General features: G+C 38.2%; 1 protein-coding gene across 1 annotated transcript in view; it reads right to left on the bottom strand.

Annotated features, from left to right (window-relative positions):
* The window catches only part of LOC134207148 (carbonic anhydrase 1-like), a 154,752-nt gene extending 133,921 nt beyond the window's left edge, over positions 1–20,831 (bottom strand). Inside the window, exon 1 of the mRNA XM_062682869.1 lies at positions 19,958–20,831. Within this exon, the coding sequence (XP_062538853.1) occupies positions 19,958–19,988 (31 nt within the window). The 5' untranslated portion in view covers positions 19,989–20,831. The remainder of the gene's footprint in view (positions 1–19,957) is intronic.
* Positions 20,832–22,630: the final 1,799 nt, after the last annotated feature.

Here is a 22,630-nt window from a genome sequence, read left to right as displayed (position 1 = left end):
ATCAGTGTGCTTCGTTCCGGTTGCATTATGAACTAAGTAACGTAATTTGAAAAACGTAATCTTTTCTTGTATTTCGGAAACAAGGGAATATATTGAGCTCTGACATAGAAAATCGATAAGTATATGTAATATTATGTATAAAGATAAAAGTTGTTCGAAACATGCCATTGGTATTCGGAAGATAAGTAGACAGTTTAAATATTGCCATGGATGTAAAATTTTAAGATTTCGAATAAATGTGTTGAGTGTGATCACAGGTAAGTGTTTTTCAAAAGTGAATTTATTTGTGGTTTTGACCCTAATTGACTGACCACTTAGCTGTGTATCTTCTTAATGAAAACTAACATCTGAACAGAAGTTACATGACTTCATTTTGCTGGATGAGCTAGGGAAGTGTTCAAATAGTGTATTGTTTGCGTCGCGTAGTGAATGAAATACTTTGATGGACATGGTATGAAAAATGTCCAAACCCAAGTGCAACTGTCGCTTCAGCTTCGAACTATGCAATGTATACAATAACATGGAATCTGATTGTTCTGCAGCAAAATAATGTATGAATGGCAGGCAATGGCAAGAATGGTAAATTAGATTAGATTGTGGTACAGATTTATCAAATTGAAGTCCACTTTTCGTCATTGCAAAAATAGCGTAGCAACTCGTTGCAAAACTCATTTTTCAGCACTCGGTATTTATCAAACTCGGCAAGCGCGTTGGATAAACGTACAACTCATGCAAAAATCATCTTTTGCAACTTTACTCAAACTATTTTACCTTCCCAGTCAACCATCCACGGCTACTTGTGTCCAGCGAGATGTTTGAAGTTCAAAACCAGCTGAAACAATTCTGCAGTTTCTATCGATAACAGGTAGGGACACGATTACCTAAATCGCCTGGAAACCTTCCGAGTTGTAAGACCTATGGAATTTGGTGAACTAGCTCCAAAGTAGACCGAGGGGGTGTGGTTGGTTGACCCGGCGGGTCACTCCAGCAACCCACAACATCGCCTGAAGTCAGCACCAAGAGACGGAATGACTACGGTATACGGTGCGATAAGGTGGTCGAATAAGAAAGATCTGCTGACTTGTACACCTTTTTTTTTCATATCCGTTCCACCGTACCCTTAGTGGAGGTAGCACCAAGAGTGGAGTTACATAGTGTGGTTTTAATGAGATCTTTTAATTATACTTGTGATGAGATATATTAGAGTTGGCAATCCACTTTTGAGTGCATTGATGACGAAATGCAAATATCGTATAACGTTTGGTTGACTAACTAGTAAACAGCAGGACATGACTTTGGCTCTTTCCTCGTGGGAACACAAACGGAGTCACACGCACGTAGACACGCACCCCGTGATAACTCGTTCGAGAACAAGGCCGCACATTTGGCGATCCTGCCAGGTTGTTCCTGATTGGAAATAATTGTTTAGATATCCTGTGGGCGTGATTGGGGCATTTTTCATCGGTTTCGACTTGTATTGTAGACGCTCTGGAAGAGCGTCGGATTAATATTGCTCATCGGTTTCGACTTGTAGTGTCGGATTAATATTTGCACTCGGTTTCGACTGTGACGTCGAAGACGCTCTGGAAGAGCGTCGGATTGAATGATTTGCACATCGGTTTCGACTTGTGATGTCAAAGACGCTATGGAAAGTGTCGGATTGATAAATTGCTCATCGGTTTCGACTGGTGTCGAAGACGCTCTGGAAGAGCGTCGGATTGAATGATTTGCACATCGGTTTCGACTTGTGATGTCGAAGACGCTATGGAAGAGCATCGGATTGATAAATTTGCTCATCGGTTTCGACTTGTAGTGTCGAAGACGCTCTGGAAGAGCGTCGGATTAAATTATTTGCACATCGGTTTCGACCTGTGATGTCGAAGGCCTCTGGAAGAGCGTCGGATTGAATAATTTGCATATCGGTTTCGACTTGTGATGTCGAAGACGCTATGGAAGAGCGTCGGATTGATAAATTTGCTCATCGGTTTCGACTTGTAGTGTTAAAGACGCTCTGGAAGAGCGTTGATTAAATGATTTATCGGTTTTTGTGATGCTGAAGACGCTCTGGAAGAGCGTTGGATTGATACATTTGCTCATCGGTTTCGACTTGTAGTGTCGAAGACGCTCTGTAAGCGCGGATTAATGTTTTGTCTATTGGATTTGACTTGTGATGTCGAAGACGCTGTGGGAACGTCGGAATGAATGATTTGCTAATCGGTTTGGACTTGTATGTCGAAGACGCTCTGGAAGAGCGTCGGATAAATGATTTGCACATCGGTTTCGATTTCTGATGTCGAAGACGCTGGATTGACAAATGTGTTGTTTCTCAACGTGTTTTACTTTAAAGTTGAAGGCGCTCTGGAAGACCGCCAGCATAAATGATTTGTTTTTCATCGGTTTCGACATGTGATGTCGAAGACGCTGTTAAACACTGGATTGAATTTTTGGCTTGTGACGTCGCAGCGCTCTGGAAAAACGCAAAAAAGTTTTGTTTTCTCATTGGTTTGACTTAAACGAGTTAAAATATCGATAGAACTCTAGATAGCGCCGAAGCAAATAATTCGTTTTCCCATCGGTTTCCCTTGTAATATCGAAGGTGCCAGATTGAATGATTTGTTGTTCTTATCGGTTTCGACTAAACATGATTTTTTTCGGAATAAATAATTTGTTTTCCCATCGATTTTCTTCTTGTGTTGTCGAAGGTGCTCTGGAAGAGTATCGAGTTTTGCACTTTGATGGTGAAGGTTGTATAAAGAGGGCGGATTGTTCGCGTCAAAGCAACGTTAATGCGGATCAGAGCACAACTATTCAAATTTGAATTTCGAATGTGTTGTGTGAGATACCAGACTTATTGGCTTGAGCTTGAAGGGCATAGTATGTTTGGCGAACCACCGATATTGTTTTGATTTTCCCATTGGAAGGCCATTAAATTGTATTGGATATGGATGCCGGATCGAATTCTATTGGTTTTAGTTGCAATGCTGGAAATATTCGCAAAAAAAAAATAGAAGAATACAGCTGGAGGTCATGAATCTGAAATAGTTGACATTTTCAGAATGTTAAAAGGCTGGATCAATTTGCTTAGTAAATATGTTTTGCGTATTTGTATGTGGACTTTGAATTGAAATATTGAACTTGAATTGTTTTTTGATATTGGTTTTCAATGAAACTTTTTGATTTTTGATATTAGATTTGAAAATTGAAATTGGCTTGGTTGCAAATATTTAATATTATTTTAGAATCCACTTTTGGTTATAAGCTAGAATTGTATTTGAAAGATGGAGTTATTAGAATATTAATTGTGAAATGATAAAAATACATAACCATGCAATGGCAGGCATAAATAAAACTTTCAATTAATTACTGTGGAAATGCTAAAGAACACATAAATAGTAAACCGAGAACTAGTTGTAATGCAGAGCCATGGAAGATGAGCAGAATGAAAAAAACTTGATCATTTTATATGAATGTTTGATTTTAGTATTCCATTATAAAAACGTTCCAATGTTGGTCTGGGAATAGAACTTTGCTCATGGAATAGGAATATTGGAGTTGCTTTTCGAGTTCATACATTGGATTTGAGTATCAGATTGGAAAATCATATTGAAATATTTGAATTCCAATTTGAATTAGGATGATTTTGACTATAGGAATTGAGTACCCAGTATCCAATATCCATACTGGATTGTAAAATTAGAAAAAAAAAAATGCGATGTAAATAGATGTTTATGAAAATCCTAACTCAATGGTTTTTTTTTCTCTTTTTTAGTGAGAGAAGAAGGGGAATGTGAGGGTGAGATATATTAGGAGTTGGGCAATCCACTTTTAGAGTGCATTGATGACAGAAATGCAAATATCGTATAACGGTTTGGTTGCCAACACTAACTAGTAAACAGCAGGACATGACTTTGGCTCTTTCCTCGTGGGAACACAAACGGAGTCACACGCACGATTAGACAGCACATCCCGTGATAGCTCGTTCGGCAGAACAAGGCCGCACAATACTGACACTTAACGATGGTTTCAGTTGATGGGTGATAATAAAAAAAATCTGCTTAATCCAACTTACCCTAAGATTTTGCATGTTTGAGATAGCTTTAACAAAACTAGACGCAAAATTATGTAGGTTAGGCGAAAAAAGTGTCAAAATAATATAAAGAAATGTAGAAAAACCGAAATTTTCCACATTTTGATGAAACATCCAACATTTCGGCGAGGCAAAACGCCCCAGTGGAACTAACCTACAATGTACTACGCATCTCAACGCGGCTGCACATACCAGAATACTGATTCGCCGACGCATGGTGCGTTGTTCCCTAAGAGCTGCCGGCTAAAAGGCGTTTTGCCTCATGAGTTTTCCGGCAACGAAATATCACCACTTTTTTGAAATGGTAATATTATCAATATGATTGAGTTCTTTTCTAATTTTAATATGGCATCAGCTAGCTATATTGTTCAACTGATGCATGAGGTAGAAACACCCAAGAAAAATGTTATAGCTAAGGCATGAAAGCAGTCTATGCTTAGCTAGGGCATATTGCCTCTCCTTCCCCTATACCTATGAAGTGTGTAAGCATTTAAAAGTGTCAGTAAAAACATGTAAAGTGATCGTTTTACAGCAGAGAGGGTTAAATTCGACTAATCCGTGGATCATCACACATCTTATTGCCCTAGCTCGGAAAATTCTAAGGCTCGGTTTGGTAGATCTTAAAACGTAAAACACTTTGCAAAAGTGATCTACCTAGCTTCACGAGAAAAGTAGCAATGTTAGGAGGGTCTAAGAAGATATCTAAAAAGATATTACTATGCCGTTAGCGTCGTACATAAAACAGTAAAATCTGCAGAAATGATAAATGTATTCATCGCGAGACAAATATGTGTACCAGTAAGGCAGCGAAACAATCAGGCTTGATGTTGTCTTTAATATTTTTTCAAACAAATTTTGGTATCTCTAGGAGTTAAAAAAATAGAATCATAATTGATACCTGCATAGACTAATATGGGACAATCATGCGGAGAAGTACTGTGGAGTGGTTAGGTGGATTAAGATTCGTCGTCCTGATGAATGACATGTTATAAAAAGTCAGTCCATTAAAAGAAATGTTGCGTGCGGTTGACCAGCTTGACCCTCGCCAAGAACACCAGTCTTTAGGGAGGTGACGAAATCCAGAACTACGCTATGAGAAACAGGGGAGTTTTATAAGTTTACGGACCAATCAATAACATACTGAATACAAAGTCTAAAGGGCAATGGTATAGAAGTTTTAAGTAATCTCAAGTCTCACTCTCAGGATCGGCTATAAAAAGCCGAATGATATGGAAGGAAGTATTTTTTTTTTCAATCCTTATTGAAGTGAATTTTCGCATGATCGACCATTTGGTCACCCATATTCGAATGACCGAAGAGTTATATGTTTGAAAATCATGAAGTAGGTTTAGTTGAAAAATTTTTCAACCGCAAGTCATGTCACCGAGGATGTTGGATCGATAGGTCGAATCGTCATGGAATGACATTCAGGCCTGGTAGCAAGTCACTTTTTAGTGACTTGGTCACTGTTTTGAGTCTAGTCACTAAAAAGCCACTATTTACATCTAAAAGTCACTAAAGTCACTATTTTTGCATTGCTTATTGTAAAAAAGCTCAAAATAAAAATCATTTGTACCTACTATTATTATCAACCAAATCAAATGTGAATCTAGTAGCAATATATAAAATTTAGGAAATATGCACCAAAGAAGTTCCAAGTGTGTTGTGAAAATCGTGAGGTTATTTCCGATTCATGTCGACTATGATCTTTTTCTTCACGAATGGAATATGTTAAAATGCGAAAAGTTATCCTCGAGTAGGTATATAGTACAGAATTGAGGAGTATTTGAAATATAACCAACATCTGTTGGTGAGCGGTTACCCTCCGGTGACAAAGATAGTGAATAGCCTCACTTTCATCACATGACAATGATGTTTGATGTTTCTCCACGTCAGAGAGAATAATGAGCAAAAAGGCTACCTTTCACACCGGAAAAATTTTCCGCCGGATTCTGGTTCCCGGATTTTGATTTTCCGTGCCGAAATCCCGACAACATCGCATATGTAAAAATACATAGGGAAAAATCCGCGGACCAAATGTGTGAGGCTACCTATAAGGGCGTCGATGACAGAAGGTCTGTTTATGATCGTTAAATCCACCTTGCGGTTGCGACCCTTCGGGATAAATCTCAGAAAATAAATTGTAGAGCAAGTTATGTCAGAAGTAATTCTGACACAAGCCATCAGGCTAGATGGCATTGACTGTGCATAAAAACTTGCTTTGCAAAAATTAGGCGGGAACTAATTTCATTATTTTCTTCTGTCTCCACCCCCCTCGGGATTGCATGGACAAATTTAATAATTCGTGGAGGGAGGATTTTAAATTTTCACCGAAAAAATAATAAAATTACGGGCTATCAAAGGAAATCCTTTAAAGTTCACCTCTTTGATGAGTTTTACGATTTTATCATTAATTGAATTCCGGTAACTTAATATCAACTCCGGTAGGAGTAGTAGGACAAATTTTGAAAAGAACATGTACGTACGAAAAAGGTCCCGAATAAAATCGCCTTAAAAAGGATCATGGTGCAATTAAAAACTTTTTGTTTGAAATTATTTTGGAAATATCACATTTATATAAAAAAGATTCTATTTATTAACAATTAGAAAACTAGTGTGGAGGTGAACGGATTGGTAAGATTTTTAAAATCTAAAATAAAACAAACTGATTAGTTTTACAATATTTTTTAACTCGAGATTATTTGGCCACCCATTTTTTTTACTAACTTTAATACTAAAGTCTCCCATTTAGAAATTATAGTATATACACCCGATTCTTTTTTTACACGGGGGATGCGTTCCGTGTAAAAAAAGTTTTCAGTTCAAAATTCGAAAATCCGTGTAAAAAAAGTTTTATGATTTCTCGACGAATTATGCAAAAAGGAGCAACTTTGCAAAAATTTTGTATGGGATTTTTTGTACACGGCCGTGTAAAAAAAATCCGTGTGAAAACAGAATCGGGTGTATTAGAATTTCTGGATTTCTAAGAAGAGACCACGGTTTTATTGGATTTTTAAAATTTGCTCCAGCATGCCAAGTCGAGTTCAAAATCTCAAAAACTTCATTTAAATGTTAGCTCCGTGACGCTGAGTGTGTTACTAAATATGATGCCTTAATATGATATCATGGTCACTAGCTTCTGGCTGATCTAACGAATACCATCCTCATACAATTTTTTATCTCCTGTTCGGGTGTGCCACTGCGACCAATTATTAGATCTATTGTAGCGTTACCCGTATCCTTAGTGTTTAAGTGCATGTCGAATTACTCCAGTGCTATTGAGAAGCAATGCAGTATCGGTTTCGATACAGTTGTTGTTTTGTTTTCTCAAGACCACCATGGCAAGGTCCCGCTATTTAGACCCTTCATAGAGAGCAATCCCATTGAAGGCGCGCCCCTTATCAATAGGAAATCAATCCTTTCTTGAGAAAACAAAACAGTAATACTGTTTTTGGCCATGCATCGGAACCCTAGCCACATCCTTGTCTTGCTTCTAGAATATCACCAGTGAAACTCTTAAAACCCGGGATTTAGCTTTGTCTACAAGACCATTTCAAGCAAGAGAATTTGTTCAGTAATAAGAACTTCCGTGTGTTCCTCTCACTACCATTTTTCACCAGTTCATGAAGAGTTAGTACGTATTTAAACCCCTAACTCGATTTTTCCAGCAGTCAGTTCAGCCTAGGACCGGGTACCGAGGTTTTTTAACCAATTGCTTGAAAAGTTGTTTCCGCTACATACAGTTTAGCCTCAAACAAGAGGAATTCGAGTCTTTCAACTGTCTGTAAGGCAACATTAATTATGTTTTATTTCTGAAACTGCTGTTGGTAGCGGGGACTAAATACGATGAATCCTTAATTACCACAACTTATTGCCCTAGCTAGAAAAAGGGATTAAGCTAGGGCTCTGTTTGGTAGATCTTACACCGCAACACACTACGTCAAAGTGATCTACCGTGTTACGGGGGTCCTCCTCATACAATACTTCGTGTTACTTATGCGAGTGTCGCATTCACTGGTCTTCCTTCTCACGGTGAAAATGGACATGGCCAGTAGCAGTAATCTTCATGCTTTTGTTGATCTTACCTTTTCTTGATTTTTGATAGTATTCTCATAGGATGTCCAAAATAAAACAGTAGTTTGCAATTTATGAATTATATCATAACAATGCTAATGCAACTTGTGGCTTGTATCTCCGGTTTAAAAATTCATACTATTCGGTTACTTTTTCTGCAATTGAAAGTCACTCTTTGGTCACTATTTCATCATGGTTGGTCACTAAAGTCACTATTTTGAAATCATCACTTCCAGTCCTGTGGCAAGTAATAAGTGAGAAGTGATAAGTGGAAAATGAGAAATGAGAAGTCAGAAGTCAGAAGTAAGAAATAAGGAGAGAGAGAGAGAGAAAGAGAGAGAGAGAATTAAGAAATGAGTAGTGAGGAGTGGAAAGAGAAAAGTGATAAATGAGGAGTTAAAAGTAAGAAGGAATAAATGAGAAGTGAGAAATGAGTGGAAGTGAAAGTGAGAAATGGGATGTGAGAAGTGAGATGTGTGAAGCAAGAAGGAAGAAGGAAAAACGAAAACGATAAAAGAATGAAAAAAAACGAATGAAGGAATGATACAGGATAAAGGAATACGGAAACAGAAAAAAGAAGAAAAAGTGAAGAAGAAAGAAAGAAAAAAGGAAATACGAAGGGGGAAAGCAGAAGGAAGAAGAAAGAAGGAAGATGGTAAAGGGAAGAAGTAAAAAGGATAAAGGATAAAAGAAGAAAGATAAAGCTAGAAAGAAGAAGGAAAGGGAAGAGCAAGGAGAAAGATGAACGAAAGAAGAAGAACAAAGCAATAAGAAAAAGAAAAAAAGAAAGAAGCAATAAGAAAGGAGGAGAAGAAGAAGGAACGAAGAATGAAGAACGAAAAAGGAAGAAGAAAGGAATAGGAAGAAGGAAGAAGAAATGAGGAAGGAGAAAGAAGAAAAACGGAAGACGGAAGAAGGGAGAAATAAGAAGGAATAAGGTTGAAAAAATAATGCAGAAGAATAAAGAAAGAAAAGTGAAGGAAAAAGAAGTAAGAAAAAGTAAACAAGTAGGATCAAAATCAAAAATGAAAAGAAAGATGAAAGAAGTGAAAAAAAATAAAGAAGAAGAGAAAAAGAAAAGTGAAAATGAAAAAGAAAGAAGACAATCGGAAGAGGGAAAAATAAAAATTGAATTGAAAAGGAAGGAAGGTAGTAAGAGAAAAAGTTAGAAAGAAAAATTAAGAGAAATAAAAGAAGTAAAAAAATGGACAGAAAAAGGAAGAGAAATTGAAGAACTATCTTCTCACTTCTCATTCCCCACGTTTTATATCTCATAGGGCTCAATGACCGTTCGGTCTGATGGCCTTTGACCTAATGACATGATACCGTCAACGAGGTATATTAGGAATCGCGATGTTTGCTCATTTCATTTAGAAAAATAGCTACGACTATGACTGCATTTGGCCTTGTGATATTTCCGAATCAGAAGCTTGTAAGAGAGAAACGGTGAAAAACAAAACTAAGCTGTGGACTATTGGACGGGCAGTGATAATTTTAAATAGACTTTTTTCACTTGATATTAGAGGCCTACATTTTTCCTTGACTTTCCTAGGTTCGAAGACGATTCCAATTATTGACCAACCCACATCAGAAATAAATTTCATTGATTCAACGACAAACATACTTCAATTTTTGCCTTAAACGTATACTAAGTAAACGCATAGCTTTTAGGCTATACTGCCACCAACCGCAAGTCAGACTTATCTGGATATGGGCGCGTTATATATAGATAAGTCTGACTTGCGGTTAGCGGCAGTATATGATCACTCCAAAACCAAACTTTTGATAGAATGCTCGGAGACCCATAGTGTTATATACCGATCAACTCAGCTTGACGAGTTGAAATGATGTCTGTTTTGTGTGTATGTATGTATATGGGTGTATGTGTACAAAATTTTGTAGACACACTTTTGAAACTTAGAATTGACCGAATTACTCGCCATCATGTCCCATTGTATGCTATTGAAAATTAAAACCAGATTGCACTATGGGATCAGAAGTTATTGCCAAAATACTATTTTTAATGCGCGAAAAACGCTGAAAAACACTCATTCATATTTTTTAGGTATTTTTTTTTTGCACGAGAAAGGCACCAACACCGCAAGGTCGATTAATCAGGGTTTGTTTTTATTTGCATTGGTTTATTAGAAACTCTGAAATTCGATAAAGTTTCGTGGGTATTCATTTAGTCAATCAAGCAAACATGAATAATTTTGCAGCCTTTTTTCGTCATGTACTATGTTTTGAGCATTTAAATGTTTATATGATTTATCACGCTTCTCAAGAAAACACATAATCCCCTCCCCTTTTCACCGTTATATACTTCAAAATGCACGGCTACAAAGCAAGACCATGCTGGAGGTGGCTGTGTTTGATTCCCGGTTTGGTCTAGGAGATTTTCGGGTTGGAAATTTTCTCGACTTCCTTGGTATTTAACACTATGAGTATGCGCCTCGTGGCTTCTATAAAAAGTTCGTTTTTGTAATGAAATCATAGCCTTTTGGTACGACTTTGTTGTACAAGAAAGGCAAAAACGATATCTTATACTAAGGACACACCTGTGGTACTTGTACCATGGTACAAGAGAACAAGAAAATTATTCCAAGACTATCTTTAATAAAGACAATAATTGGTATGGTACTCATTTCAAGATTCTTGTACCATGGTACTTGTACCACCAGTGTGTCATTAGTATTACGAAGTTCTAAAAATACCAACAACTTTGCAAGGTTCCTTGAATATCTTACAAATAGTCAAAGAAATATCACAGAATTCAAAAAAAAATAGAAATATATTTTTCAACTCTTATTGGCTTTTAGGTATCAGATTTGGTTGTCAATTTTTGCGTTACTGATTATGTGACAACCAAACTTTATTCAGAATAGTGATACTGCCTTTCTTGCATTTAGCCAGGACATCAACGTTATATGGCTCTCATATGGTTCGATGAACCATTTTCTTCATAACTTTTAAATGCAACGGTCGATCGTTATCAAACTGAATGGTGATCAACAAGGATTTGCCCCCCTGTCTAATGAAATTTGTTGCGAGAAAATCGGCCATGGATTACTATATGAAAAGTTGTTTTTGTGCACACACCTACACACATACGCATACACATACACACGGACAGACAGACATTTGATACCAAGCTGTAAAGCTGACATGAGTTGGCAACACGTTTTCGTTTTGTAAAACTCGGATCTTTTGGTTTTTTACGTGGCCATAAATTTTGAATCACTCCTTTTTGACGTTTGAGGTGTCCACTATAATTTATTTATATTTCGATCAAAGTATGTTTTGTTATGTTCTAGAATGTTGATTACGCATCAAAACGATGGAAACGTCAACATGTTTACCAAATGTTTCCACAATCGTGGAAACCATCCGTGCTACATGCCAGGATGAGAAAATAAAGCCAATAGAAGTGCGCTCGAAATGCTGCTCCCGCGACCAAATTAGCAAAGATTTGTTTAACTTCACTTTGTCAGATTGATAATATTCCTTTGCTAGATTGATAATATTCCTTGTGACCAATGCCACTACCTTTAGATTTGCTTCAACAGCTCTCCTGACTCTTATATAAACTGTGAGCAAGTTGTAAGGCGCTTATGTGATTTGCTGGGTTCCTGATTTGATAAACGTGGTATACTCTCCTGATTAGAGCAACGTCTAAGCGGAACCATAACCAACTGGTTGTTCTAAATCTTCAAAGTACGGTAGTCAAAAGCACCGTTGCTCAAAGAAAATGCTGATTGCTGGTTTCCGATCAGATGAACGTGGAGAACGTGATTTTCAATGATCTTCTTATCCTTTACCCTTTATCTTTGCTCTTAAGTATTCCACTAGCACGGATTATTACTGGCACTAGTAGTCAAGCGACTAGCTCAATTAATTAGCTTGATAAAACAGTACACGTAAACATTTAATTTAATTTTCCATGCGGAATGAAAATTTTGTACTCAAACTCACATTTCAAATTTGTGTGGCAGTGAAATGGCACTGGGTTTTAATTATGGAAAGTCCTATCCAATAGATTTGAAAGTATCGAAGTAGGCTTTATATGAACGACAACGAAGAGCCACCAAAATACTAATCAAAGCAATCGTGGCAATTTGCCGCCAGTCTAATACATGTGGTGAACCATCGCAGATAGCAGTGATAGTTTTCCAGGAGACTCCCGCTTGCCTATTCCCACAATAAGCTCCACATTTGGCGATCCTGCCGGATTTTCACCATTTTTCAAGTAGATCGCATAATAGAATCTGGAGCAAGCGGGAGTTTGTGGAAAAATTATAATTGTTTTTTTCAACTGCTTTTCAATAATGGTGTGATTGCATCAACACGGTGACTACAGTCGGAATTCGCTGGTTGGGATCTTAATACTTGGGTCACTTTTTAGTTGGGCCTCCGCTGGTTGGGCCATGGCCCAACTAAAAAGCAACCGAACGTCAAAATTCAATGTTAACACGGAAAACGGGATTGAGCGTCACTGGACATCATTTGTGATGTTCAAGTCGAAATACACGTGTTCAAATGGCTGTCAGTTGACCCAACTAAAAAACCGAATTCGTTAGTTGGGCCGAGGTCGTGGCCCAACCAGCGAATCGCCACTGTACTTTTTATATCGCGTTATAATAATTGTAGAATAAATGAGTGAGGTAGATTGAGGCTTCGTAATCGCGTTGTTTATAAATTGCATTTGGCTCGAGTTTTTTGTATTGCAGCATTTTTACGATTTATGCACAAGGTTTTCGGAATCATGGGAGGATGTAATGCCAATAAGAAGAAGAAGATGGAATCAGATTAGGATACTTTTCTAGAATTTCGAAATTAGGTTATTTGAAGAAATATAGGAAATTGAGAGTTTATTATATTCTGAAAGATTTTTCTCTACAAAACTCGAAGAGATTTTTAGAACGTTTTCTGAAATAGGAAATCATGAATATTTTATGTAATCCAAAAAAATACTGATAGCTTTTGAGAGTTTTAGGAACTCTCTGATCTCTCTGAACTCTAAACTCTCTGAGGATCTCTGGCCGTAGTTGGCAGTATAATAGAAAAGATATTTACATTTCATCAAACAATAAACAACTGAGTGAAATCACCAAACCAGAATGCCCACCATCAGCGGTGCGAATGCTCAATCTCAGTGACTGAAATTTGTTGGATATTGATACCATTGCCTCTTCACACTCACTTCCTAGCAGTGAAAACTGAAAATGGTTAGCAGCAACAATCAAAGATAAAGTAAACAAAAGACCTCTCTTCTCATTGCACACGCAGCCCGCAGTGACAGTCTATTCAGTTCACTCGCTGCTGTGTGAATGCGACGGCCCTATATAAATGCATGGGTGAATACTATCACTTGAAAGACAATGACAGGAAATTTGTGCCGAATGATCATCAGCTTCAGCCCGCTGTTGGCAAACCGAGTTTGCTAAGCTGCTCCTGCTTTGTCGTTCTGACTGAAAGGTACGGTCATAGGCAAAGAGGAGCAGAGAAAAATACAAAAAAAAAGATATTTTAGTTACTAGATAAAGATTGTCGCTTCGGTTCCCTTTGTTCTGCTGTCCGAAACATGTGTGGTACATACCTGTCAAATCGTACGGATTTTCCTTCTTTGACATTTAGCTCCCCAATCCTCGCCAGCAAAAGATGTTCCGGACAGCGACGACAGCGACAATCTTTGTCTAGTAACTAAAATATCTTTTATACAAAACAAAAGAATCACACTCAGCAGGCATTGTTGATAAATTGCACCACTGCCCACCATACTTGAACTTTACATTGTGCAACGACCAACGACAAGCTGATACACTGCCGAACAGATCGCCTTAAAAGTCATACGATTCAATGTGTGTAAAATAAGGTGATAAAAATCCAAACCTGAATAAGGAAAAATAAAAATTGTTTTTTTTTAACTCTGTTTCCAATTTTTCTGAAGGGGGCCACAAGTGGGTCTGGAAAGGGCCAAACCCTCCTGACAACCCTTATTTACGCCGATTCTATTAATTCTTGTACCAATTTTCAAACTAGGACTCTATTGGAAAATGACCATCTCCAACATGCAGACTTAGTGTTTCTTGATTTTGTAATGAGCGCTAGTAGTGCTCGCATAAAATGCTCAGTGCTACTTAGCGTTGCTTGATTTTGTAAAGAGCGCGAGTGGTGTTCGCATAAAGTGCTCAGTGCAACTTAGTGTTGCTTGATTTTGTATTGAGCGCGAGTGATGCTCGCATGAAGTGCTCAGTGCGACCAAGTGTTGCTTGTTTTTTTGTTATGAGCGCGAGTGGTGCTCGCATAAGGTGCTCAGTGCAACTTAGCGTTGCTTGGTTTTGTTATGAGCGCGAGTGGTGCTCGCATAAAGTGCTCAGTGCAACTTAGTGTTGCTTGATTTTATAATGAGCGCGAGTGGTGCTCGCATAAAGTGCTCAGTGCGACCAAGTGTTGCTTGTTTTTTGTTATGAGCGCGAGTGGTGCTCGCATAAAGTGCTATGGCGTTTGTCACTTAGTTAATGAAATACAGTGCTCCCCCGTATTGGAAACACTTGATTTCTTCCTTCTACATTCTAGATTCTAGAATACTTTCAAACCGCATTTTATATTTCTAATGCCATCAAATCAAAACGAGGGCCATACAGATTGCTCAAAAAGTTATAGTAATAGAAATAGTTGTTCAGTGATTTTTTAAGAATTTAAAGGAGACTGAAATCATGTGTTGTCTAAAACTGGGTGTCGTTGTAATTCTTACTTTCCCAAATAGGGCTCTTCGATCAATTTACCGTAGATACGACGTAGTTTTTCGCAAGTATCCACCGCGGTTAGCTCTTTTTTGCAAATATGCAATTCTCGCGTGATTTTTGAAAACGTCGTAAGTCCAAAGAACCATTACTTTCTCTTTAGATAATTACGAAGCCATAATAACATTTACATTGGATTTTTTCACCAAGTTGTGAAGAAAATAGCACAGATAAACAGACATAACACTCGTGAAATTTTCATCGTACACTGATTTACCGGTCAATTAAAATAATCATTAGTAGGCCAATCACTCACTCGTGGCGTGCGCATCGGTTTTACTCAAGTTTGACGTTTGCTCACTTCCGCCATCTGGTTCGTGATTTGCCAAACTGTGAATAAAACAGATGTCGTTAGTGTTTGTACGACGATGAATTTGATGAGTGAATGTTCAATGTGTTATGTCTGTTTGTCTGTGAAAATAGCTTTGTCTAGCGTGCTGAGGAGGAAACGTTGTAATAAATGCCAAACTAGCTTCGATATTAGCGAAAGAGAGCGCAATGAAAAAGAGTCTCTCATTTGAACATACGACGTTTTCAAAAATCATGCTAGAATTAATTGTAATCAAAAATTTGCCGATCCGCAAACCGAAATAATCTTGCTTAAATGTAAGGTACAATTTAGACCAGGCACCATCCAGGTCAGTGAATAGCTGAGAATCTAAACTCAGAGCCTCAGAGTCACCTCCGATAACAACCAATTGAATGATATAGGGTAAGACGGTATAATACGCCTCCCCCCTAAGGCAATACCCATGAAAACTTGTTGCTTTTCTTCGCAAACTTCAAAATTTGTGTTATTTGGTAGTCCAAAAAGTCACAATGCCTTTGAGAAGTCATATAAAAATATTACTGAGAATACGTAATAAAGCTTTCTTGAAAAGTCGTGAAAAAATTGATTTCAAAAAGTACAATAGGAGTACAGCAATAGGCCGCACCGTAACCAAAGACTTGTCATAGCCCTTCGTTAGTATTTTATCTATCCCTTAACAAAAAGGTTTCAAATCCTTATGGGGTTTACATTTAAAAACCAACATAAGTCCATTTAAGCAGGTGTGAATTACATTTCAATATTTTCCATATCATTTGGAAGCAACTGCTGCAGGCTCGCTGCGCTTGTGTCCAGTTGGTAAGGGCATATTGTCCTGCCTACACTGGGGCGTTTCAATCAATGAAACATATTTTCGAAAATCGTTACATTTTTGAAGATAGAAGCAAACTTATATCATATTAACCAATGAGAAAAGTTATTTTGTTGCCCAACTGAGTGTTCTGGTGCAAGTTTTGCGGACGGTATGCTAGCGTCGCTCCAGAATGTTGAGCAAACAAATAATAAAAGTTACATCAAAACTGTAACTTTTTGTATTTTTCTGTTATTTTCATTATGTAATACAAAAATACTTCCACATTCACACAGTACGATTATTTTACAAATATTTATAGGTACCAACTGATGTTTACCCTTAGTTAGTTAGCATTATACCGTCTTACCCTACCGGTGGTCAATTTGCCCTGATGAGGCTCAGAAATTATTCATTGAGCTTTCATGCGAGAGAAAACTGTAAGAGTAAACTGGTTTCCTGTACATTTCTATGCATAATCACTCCGTAATTGCAAATTATGTAGCTACTCTAGCTCCAAATTGAGAAGAATTGAGAAGAAGAATCTCAACATAACATTTTACAAATCGATTTATTGTCCTGCTCGGAACTATTAGGCCGTAAAACTACTGTTTTAGAGAGATGTGGTAAAGTGCAATGGCCTGCCGGGAACTTCTACCACGGTAGAGTCATTGTTAGATAGTGTGACACTACTCACTCTAGTAATTTTATTGCGACTGTGACTTCAAATTGTTCCTTTCGAATAACGCTAAAGTCTTGCTCTTGGCAATCCGTTAACCGAAATAAACTTCGCACAGGTGCAAAGTACATTTTGGCTTAGCGTCATTCGGGTCATTGAAGAGTTGAGAATCTCGATACAGAGTCACGACCGATAATAGTCCAATATCATACCGCTATGCAGAACTCCAATCTCATTCATTCAGCCCTCACGCGAGAGTAAACTACTATGGCTCGTAGTGCTTGAGATTTTTATGCTTAATCACTCGCAAGTCGGAAATGATTTCGCTACAAAAGGCGTCACAAATCAATCGAGTTCGAAGTCCAGATTTGGATGGAATGAAGTCCGATATTCAAATCATGATTCAATTACCATCTCTAAGTAAAAGGATTGAGAGATTTGCTCGAAATCATTATGAGAGAGACTAATCGATATTGTTGTTTCATCAGAACGAAAGTCACCAACATAAAAATTGATTTTCATTTTGAAAGGTTCAAAGAATTTAAATCACAAAGTTTAATTAGTAATTGTTATTGAAATTCCATACACTGGAGGTTAAACATGTGCTGCATTGTTCGAAACGGCGTTCTGTTTTCTCTTCAAAATATTTATCAGCAAGCAATTCAATTTTTAAATTTACAACCAATTGATGTAAAACGTGAATGATTCATTTCATCGATGATCAATGCAATGACAAAGAAAATTATCGACACTCAGAGTACCTACCTACGTAAATTAACGTAAGTAAAGCACCTACTGGAACCCGATCGATCAAAATCGTTTCAGTCATCTTACATACGTTTTCGAAGCCCTCTGATAAGCCATTCCTCGATTCGATAGCGCCTTTGATAATCGTCTGCCAATCTCGGTCGCACCTATATAGCTTGCTTTAAAACGACAAAACACATCAAACTGTGTACCCCCGTTAATGCGCAGCTGTTTGTCCAAGCGTTGCTGCGCGTTGTCTTCCGGAAGCTCCCTGCTCCTGATAAATAGGATTGGGAACAGCCAATATCCCCGTTCGACACGCAATCAATTATCGTTTGTGGGCAATAAAACTTGATTCGATTTGCCGACGGCGATAAAAGAGAATTTCTTCAATTTGCGAAATATTGCCAGAATCAAGATCCAGAGTTTGTCAAAGCGTTTATCTTAGATTGTATTTTAATTCATTTTAAGTCGATTTACGGTGATAGATTTCTCCCAGACAGATGACTAGATGTTTAATGTTTTAAAGATTTAAATGAACAGAAGCGTACACGTGGCACCGAAAATTGTTAATAGGTTACTTACGATCAGGGTTTTTCATATGATAGTTATGCAATTTTAAATTTTCCATCAACCGATAAAATTTATCATAAAATAAAAATATACCTACCGGATTTTTTTTATTCAAAACGTATTTGACGTATGATGATTAAAATGTAAAAATCAATTGCCAACAAATAAATCAGAGACAAACCAAATAATAATTATAAATTTTCCATGCAAAATGAAAATCTATATAAAGTAAAAGTTCCGATAGTCGTGGGTGTTCCTATAGTTGCGGTAGTGTTAATTTTACACAATCTACGTTTTAAACGCAGCAACCCATATATGATCTATCAGTTTGTTGGCCTGTCATTACACAAAATAACAGAAACCAAGTTATGAATTTCATCAAAATCGGTAAAGAATCACTAAAATACCTTATATTTTTCTCTGCTTTGCACCAATAGTTGCGGTAGTGTTCCTATAGTTGCGAAATCCATATGTAAACAATGGGATTCACAACTATAGAAACATGAATTAAAAAATACCGCGACTATTGGAACACTACACCAATAATATGAAGTATAACTTTAGGTAACAATTACAGATTCTGCTGCGATTGGATCACTTTAAGTGAAAAAATATTTAAGCTCTTTTAGCGGATTCAAGATTACAAAGCTCACTTTGAGTGTAAATTATGATTGATAAGCTTTCGGATGCATACTTGAGGTAAGTGAAATGAAGTACAGACTCGGTCTGAGTGAACAAATAGGGGTTGAACTTGTTCAGTTCCTCCACTATTGGGTCTTTTACCCTACTTTAAAATGAATTTCTGTCTATCTGACCCTTATAGACTCGAACACTACTGAACCGATCAGCGTGAAAATTTGTATGGAGAGGTTTTTAGGGCCGGGAAAGATTCTTAGGATGGTTCAAGAGCCCTTGAGGGGGGCTCCCATACAAATGAAACACAAATTTCTTCATAGCTCGAGAATCAATCAAGCAAATGGAACCAAATTTTTCATGTGGAGGTTTTGGAAGCCAACAAATGTTTCTGTTGTGATTCGAGACCCCTCCTTTTTCTGGAAAGGGGGGCTTCCATACAAAGGAAAGAGAAATTTTTGCATAACTCAAGAACTAATCAAGCAAACCAAACCAAATATGTGTGTAAGGAGATTTTGACGAAAAGAAAATTGCAAATGTAAAAATTCAGATAATAAATCAATTTTAGGCGCGACGAAGTTCGTCGGGTCTAAATGAACTTTCCAGAAAAAAAAAATATCAGCAATTTTAAATGTTAAAGTTTTCTTCAAAACATCAAAATACTATTAAGTCGCTTCCAAGTTGACTTCCCATAAACTATCTCCTCAACTAACTGACTATCCCTTTCCCGTGGCGCTCACGGAGATGCAGAGGATTCATCGGTGTCTTGTAGCAATGAGTATTGAACTAATTTTCCTCCCTTAATCCTTAATGTGAGAACATGGCCGGCATCGTTATTGGTCTTGAACTAAAGAAACTCCCAAGCATGTACGCACAGTGAGAATAGCTTTCTAGTTCCAAGAAGACTTGACTTCGGGAAACAGTGCACCATTTCGCAGTTGGATTTCAAGCATAGAATGTAAGAATTCATCTATCTCTAGACTTTAACTGTATTAGGGATAAATTTGCTTTACTTCATTCCAAAATGTACAAAATTGAAATGTCAGACTGTTTGGTTGAAGATTGATTGCAAGTGCGCAAATTGCAGCAAGACCCGGAATTCCAGCGACAATACACCATATCCAATAACATATCTCACCTACGGAGATGTTCAAGCCCTTGTTATACACTTCTAGAGACGCAAGAAAAGTAGAATCACATGTCCATCCATCACCATAATTCAAATTATTCCACTCAAACTCACCAGTTAAGCCGATTAGCCAATTGAATGCCATTGTTAGATTTCCAAGGATTAAAAATAACCGCTCTATTGGGGCTCTTATCGCCTTATCACTCGCACTCGATTCCACCAAAATATAAGCTTTTTTCGCGCGTATCTCTCACTTTGATTTGACCACAATCGAATCCCAATCGCCAATTGACCAATCAGTTCCGCTGATTCGACTTTCGGTTGATTTTCGTTTCAGTTCTCATCCACCCCCAACAATCGTTCCCGACGGACTAAATCTGGCCAGGCTGCGACAGGTGCCTTTTTATAATGCTTTACTCGCCCAGCCAGTGGTGGATGGATGGTGGCCAGAACAGGAGCAGAGCACGACGACGGCGACGTCGATGGCAGGCTGTGATGACACCAACAACGACCAAGACGACGATAATGATGGATTGACTCGACGGCGCGCGGTGACGCGGTGCTCAGCTTCACCATAAAACCGCCATGTACTAAGTATAAGTAGGTACATACAACGTGTGCGAGGGAGCAACTGATTATGCTGGCGCGCGCGATTGGATGCCTGACGAGAGTGTTGCGTCTGAGCGGGCGGCGGCGTGCGCGCGGTTCGCGATAATACCCATCCGCTATCGACGACGAAGGTGTTATCACTGACGTTGGATCCGGGGGTTCATCCTCCACCTGCAGAACAACTATCCTGGGCCGAAGTGGATGCTCCATAGTCTGAACATGTGTTTGCTCCCGAGAGTTTCTAGAATGGGAATAAAGGTATAGATAGGTTGCATCCCGGTAGTTCCCAATCGAGAACATTGTGAAATTGAACAGGGGGTGAACTACTATGTGAAGAACTGAGATTCACTGTACACAATGACATTAGGCCAAATATCTAGATCTGCCATGACCATAATAAAAGCTTTCAAACCAGTGGCCATGATACAAATCACAAGACTCATTCTCGAGTAATTCTTAGAAGTCTAAGCTAATTCTACCAAGAAATTTTCAAAGACCTAAATCTTTATGATTGACAACTGTACTCGAAGTTCTCCATTACATGACTGATTATACCTAAAGAACATATTGAAGAATAGTTCTTCAAGACACAATAAACCTTTCCACGTGTTAGATAAGGCTTCGATGTTCGCTTCATGTCTTGTCTTACGATCGTGACGATGATCGCATCGTACCGAATAGCCGCGTGCCATTAATAACATAGACAAAGCGAAGGGATAAGGTGATGGGCAGAAAAAAAGAAACGTTTGCGATTAAGCTTAATATATTCATGAATGCTCTTTGAAAGAAACTGAAATCTTAAAAAAATGGAACTGTCTTCTAAACCTAGTCGCAGTTCATCTCGCTCGCTACGCTCCACGCCTCCTTGTACCTGTTGGATTGGAAGCGGACACCATCTTTGCAGGGTTGCTGTCCGGCATTCTTGCAACATGCTCTACTCATCGTACCCTTCAGGCTTTAGCTAGGTACCTGCTAGATACTGGGTTCGCCATAGAGCTGGGCTAGCTTCATTCTTCGCCGTCACACACCGTCTTCTTGCACACTAGTGTGTAGTAGTAAAATTCTTCTTTATCGAACTTTTTTTTCTGCAACTAACAGACCCGACGAACTTCATCTGCCTAAAAGTGATTTATTCTCTGATTAGTTCTCGAGTTATGCAAAAATGTATGCTTCATTTGTATGGGAGATCTCCTTTCAAGAAGAGTTTCGAACCACCACAGAAATATTTCTTCCCTTCCAAAACCTCCACATGCCAGATCTGGTTCCATTTGCTTGATTAATTCTGGAGTTTTGAAGAAACTGATGTTTCATTTGTATGGGAGTCCCCCTTTCCAAAAAGGGGAAGGGTCTCGAAACATCTTAAGAACCTTCCCCGGCACCGAAAACCTCTTCTTACAAATTTTCACGCAGATCGGTTCAGTAGTTTCCGAGTTTGTACTGCCGCTAACCGCAAGTCGAGCACATCTGTACATAGGATGTCATTACAGATGTGCTCGACTTGCGGTTAGTGGCAGTATAAGGGTCAGACAGATAGAAATTGATAGCAGCCAAAACTGATCGAAGTGTGCCGCGTCCGAGATAGGATGCAATATTTTTATTTCCCGTTGCCTCCGTCATTTTTTTAAATAAATTTTTGGTAAATATTTTATTTTGCTTTTACAAGAAAAATCTCAAGCTTCAAAATCAATGGTGTGCGCTGTGAAAATTTACCAAACTACAATCATCTATCTATAGCAACGTGAAAATGGTGACTAATGTCGAGGATTCACACGAGAAAATTGGAGGGGCACGTTATTGACAAGAACTACGAATCTGGTGAGGTCCATCCTTGAGCGTTCCAGTACTTATGCTTCTACTGTTTATCGTTTTCAATTCCGTCGAACATGTTTTAATTATTTTTGCATTCATTACACAATTACCTAAAAGTGTATTTAGACTACGAGGAATATCATATTTAAGCAGCTAGATATACCAATTAATCTTCAATCTTAACGTAAGGGCCACGTGCCACAGCCTGATATGTGTAAGGACATAAACGGGAACCTTCTTACGAACGAGCGTGAGGTGATCCAAAGGTGGCGGCAGCACTACGAAGAACACCTGAATGGCGATGTGGCAGACGAAGATGGCAGTATGGTGATGGACCTGGGAGAACGCGCGCAGGACATAATTCTACCG

Source organism: Armigeres subalbatus, chromosome 1 (assembly GCF_024139115.2).
Source record: "Armigeres subalbatus isolate Guangzhou_Male chromosome 1, GZ_Asu_2, whole genome shotgun sequence".
Lineage (NCBI taxonomy): Eukaryota > Metazoa > Arthropoda > Insecta > Diptera > Culicidae > Armigeres > Armigeres subalbatus.
This window is presented reverse-complemented; position numbering and strand designations above follow the sequence as displayed.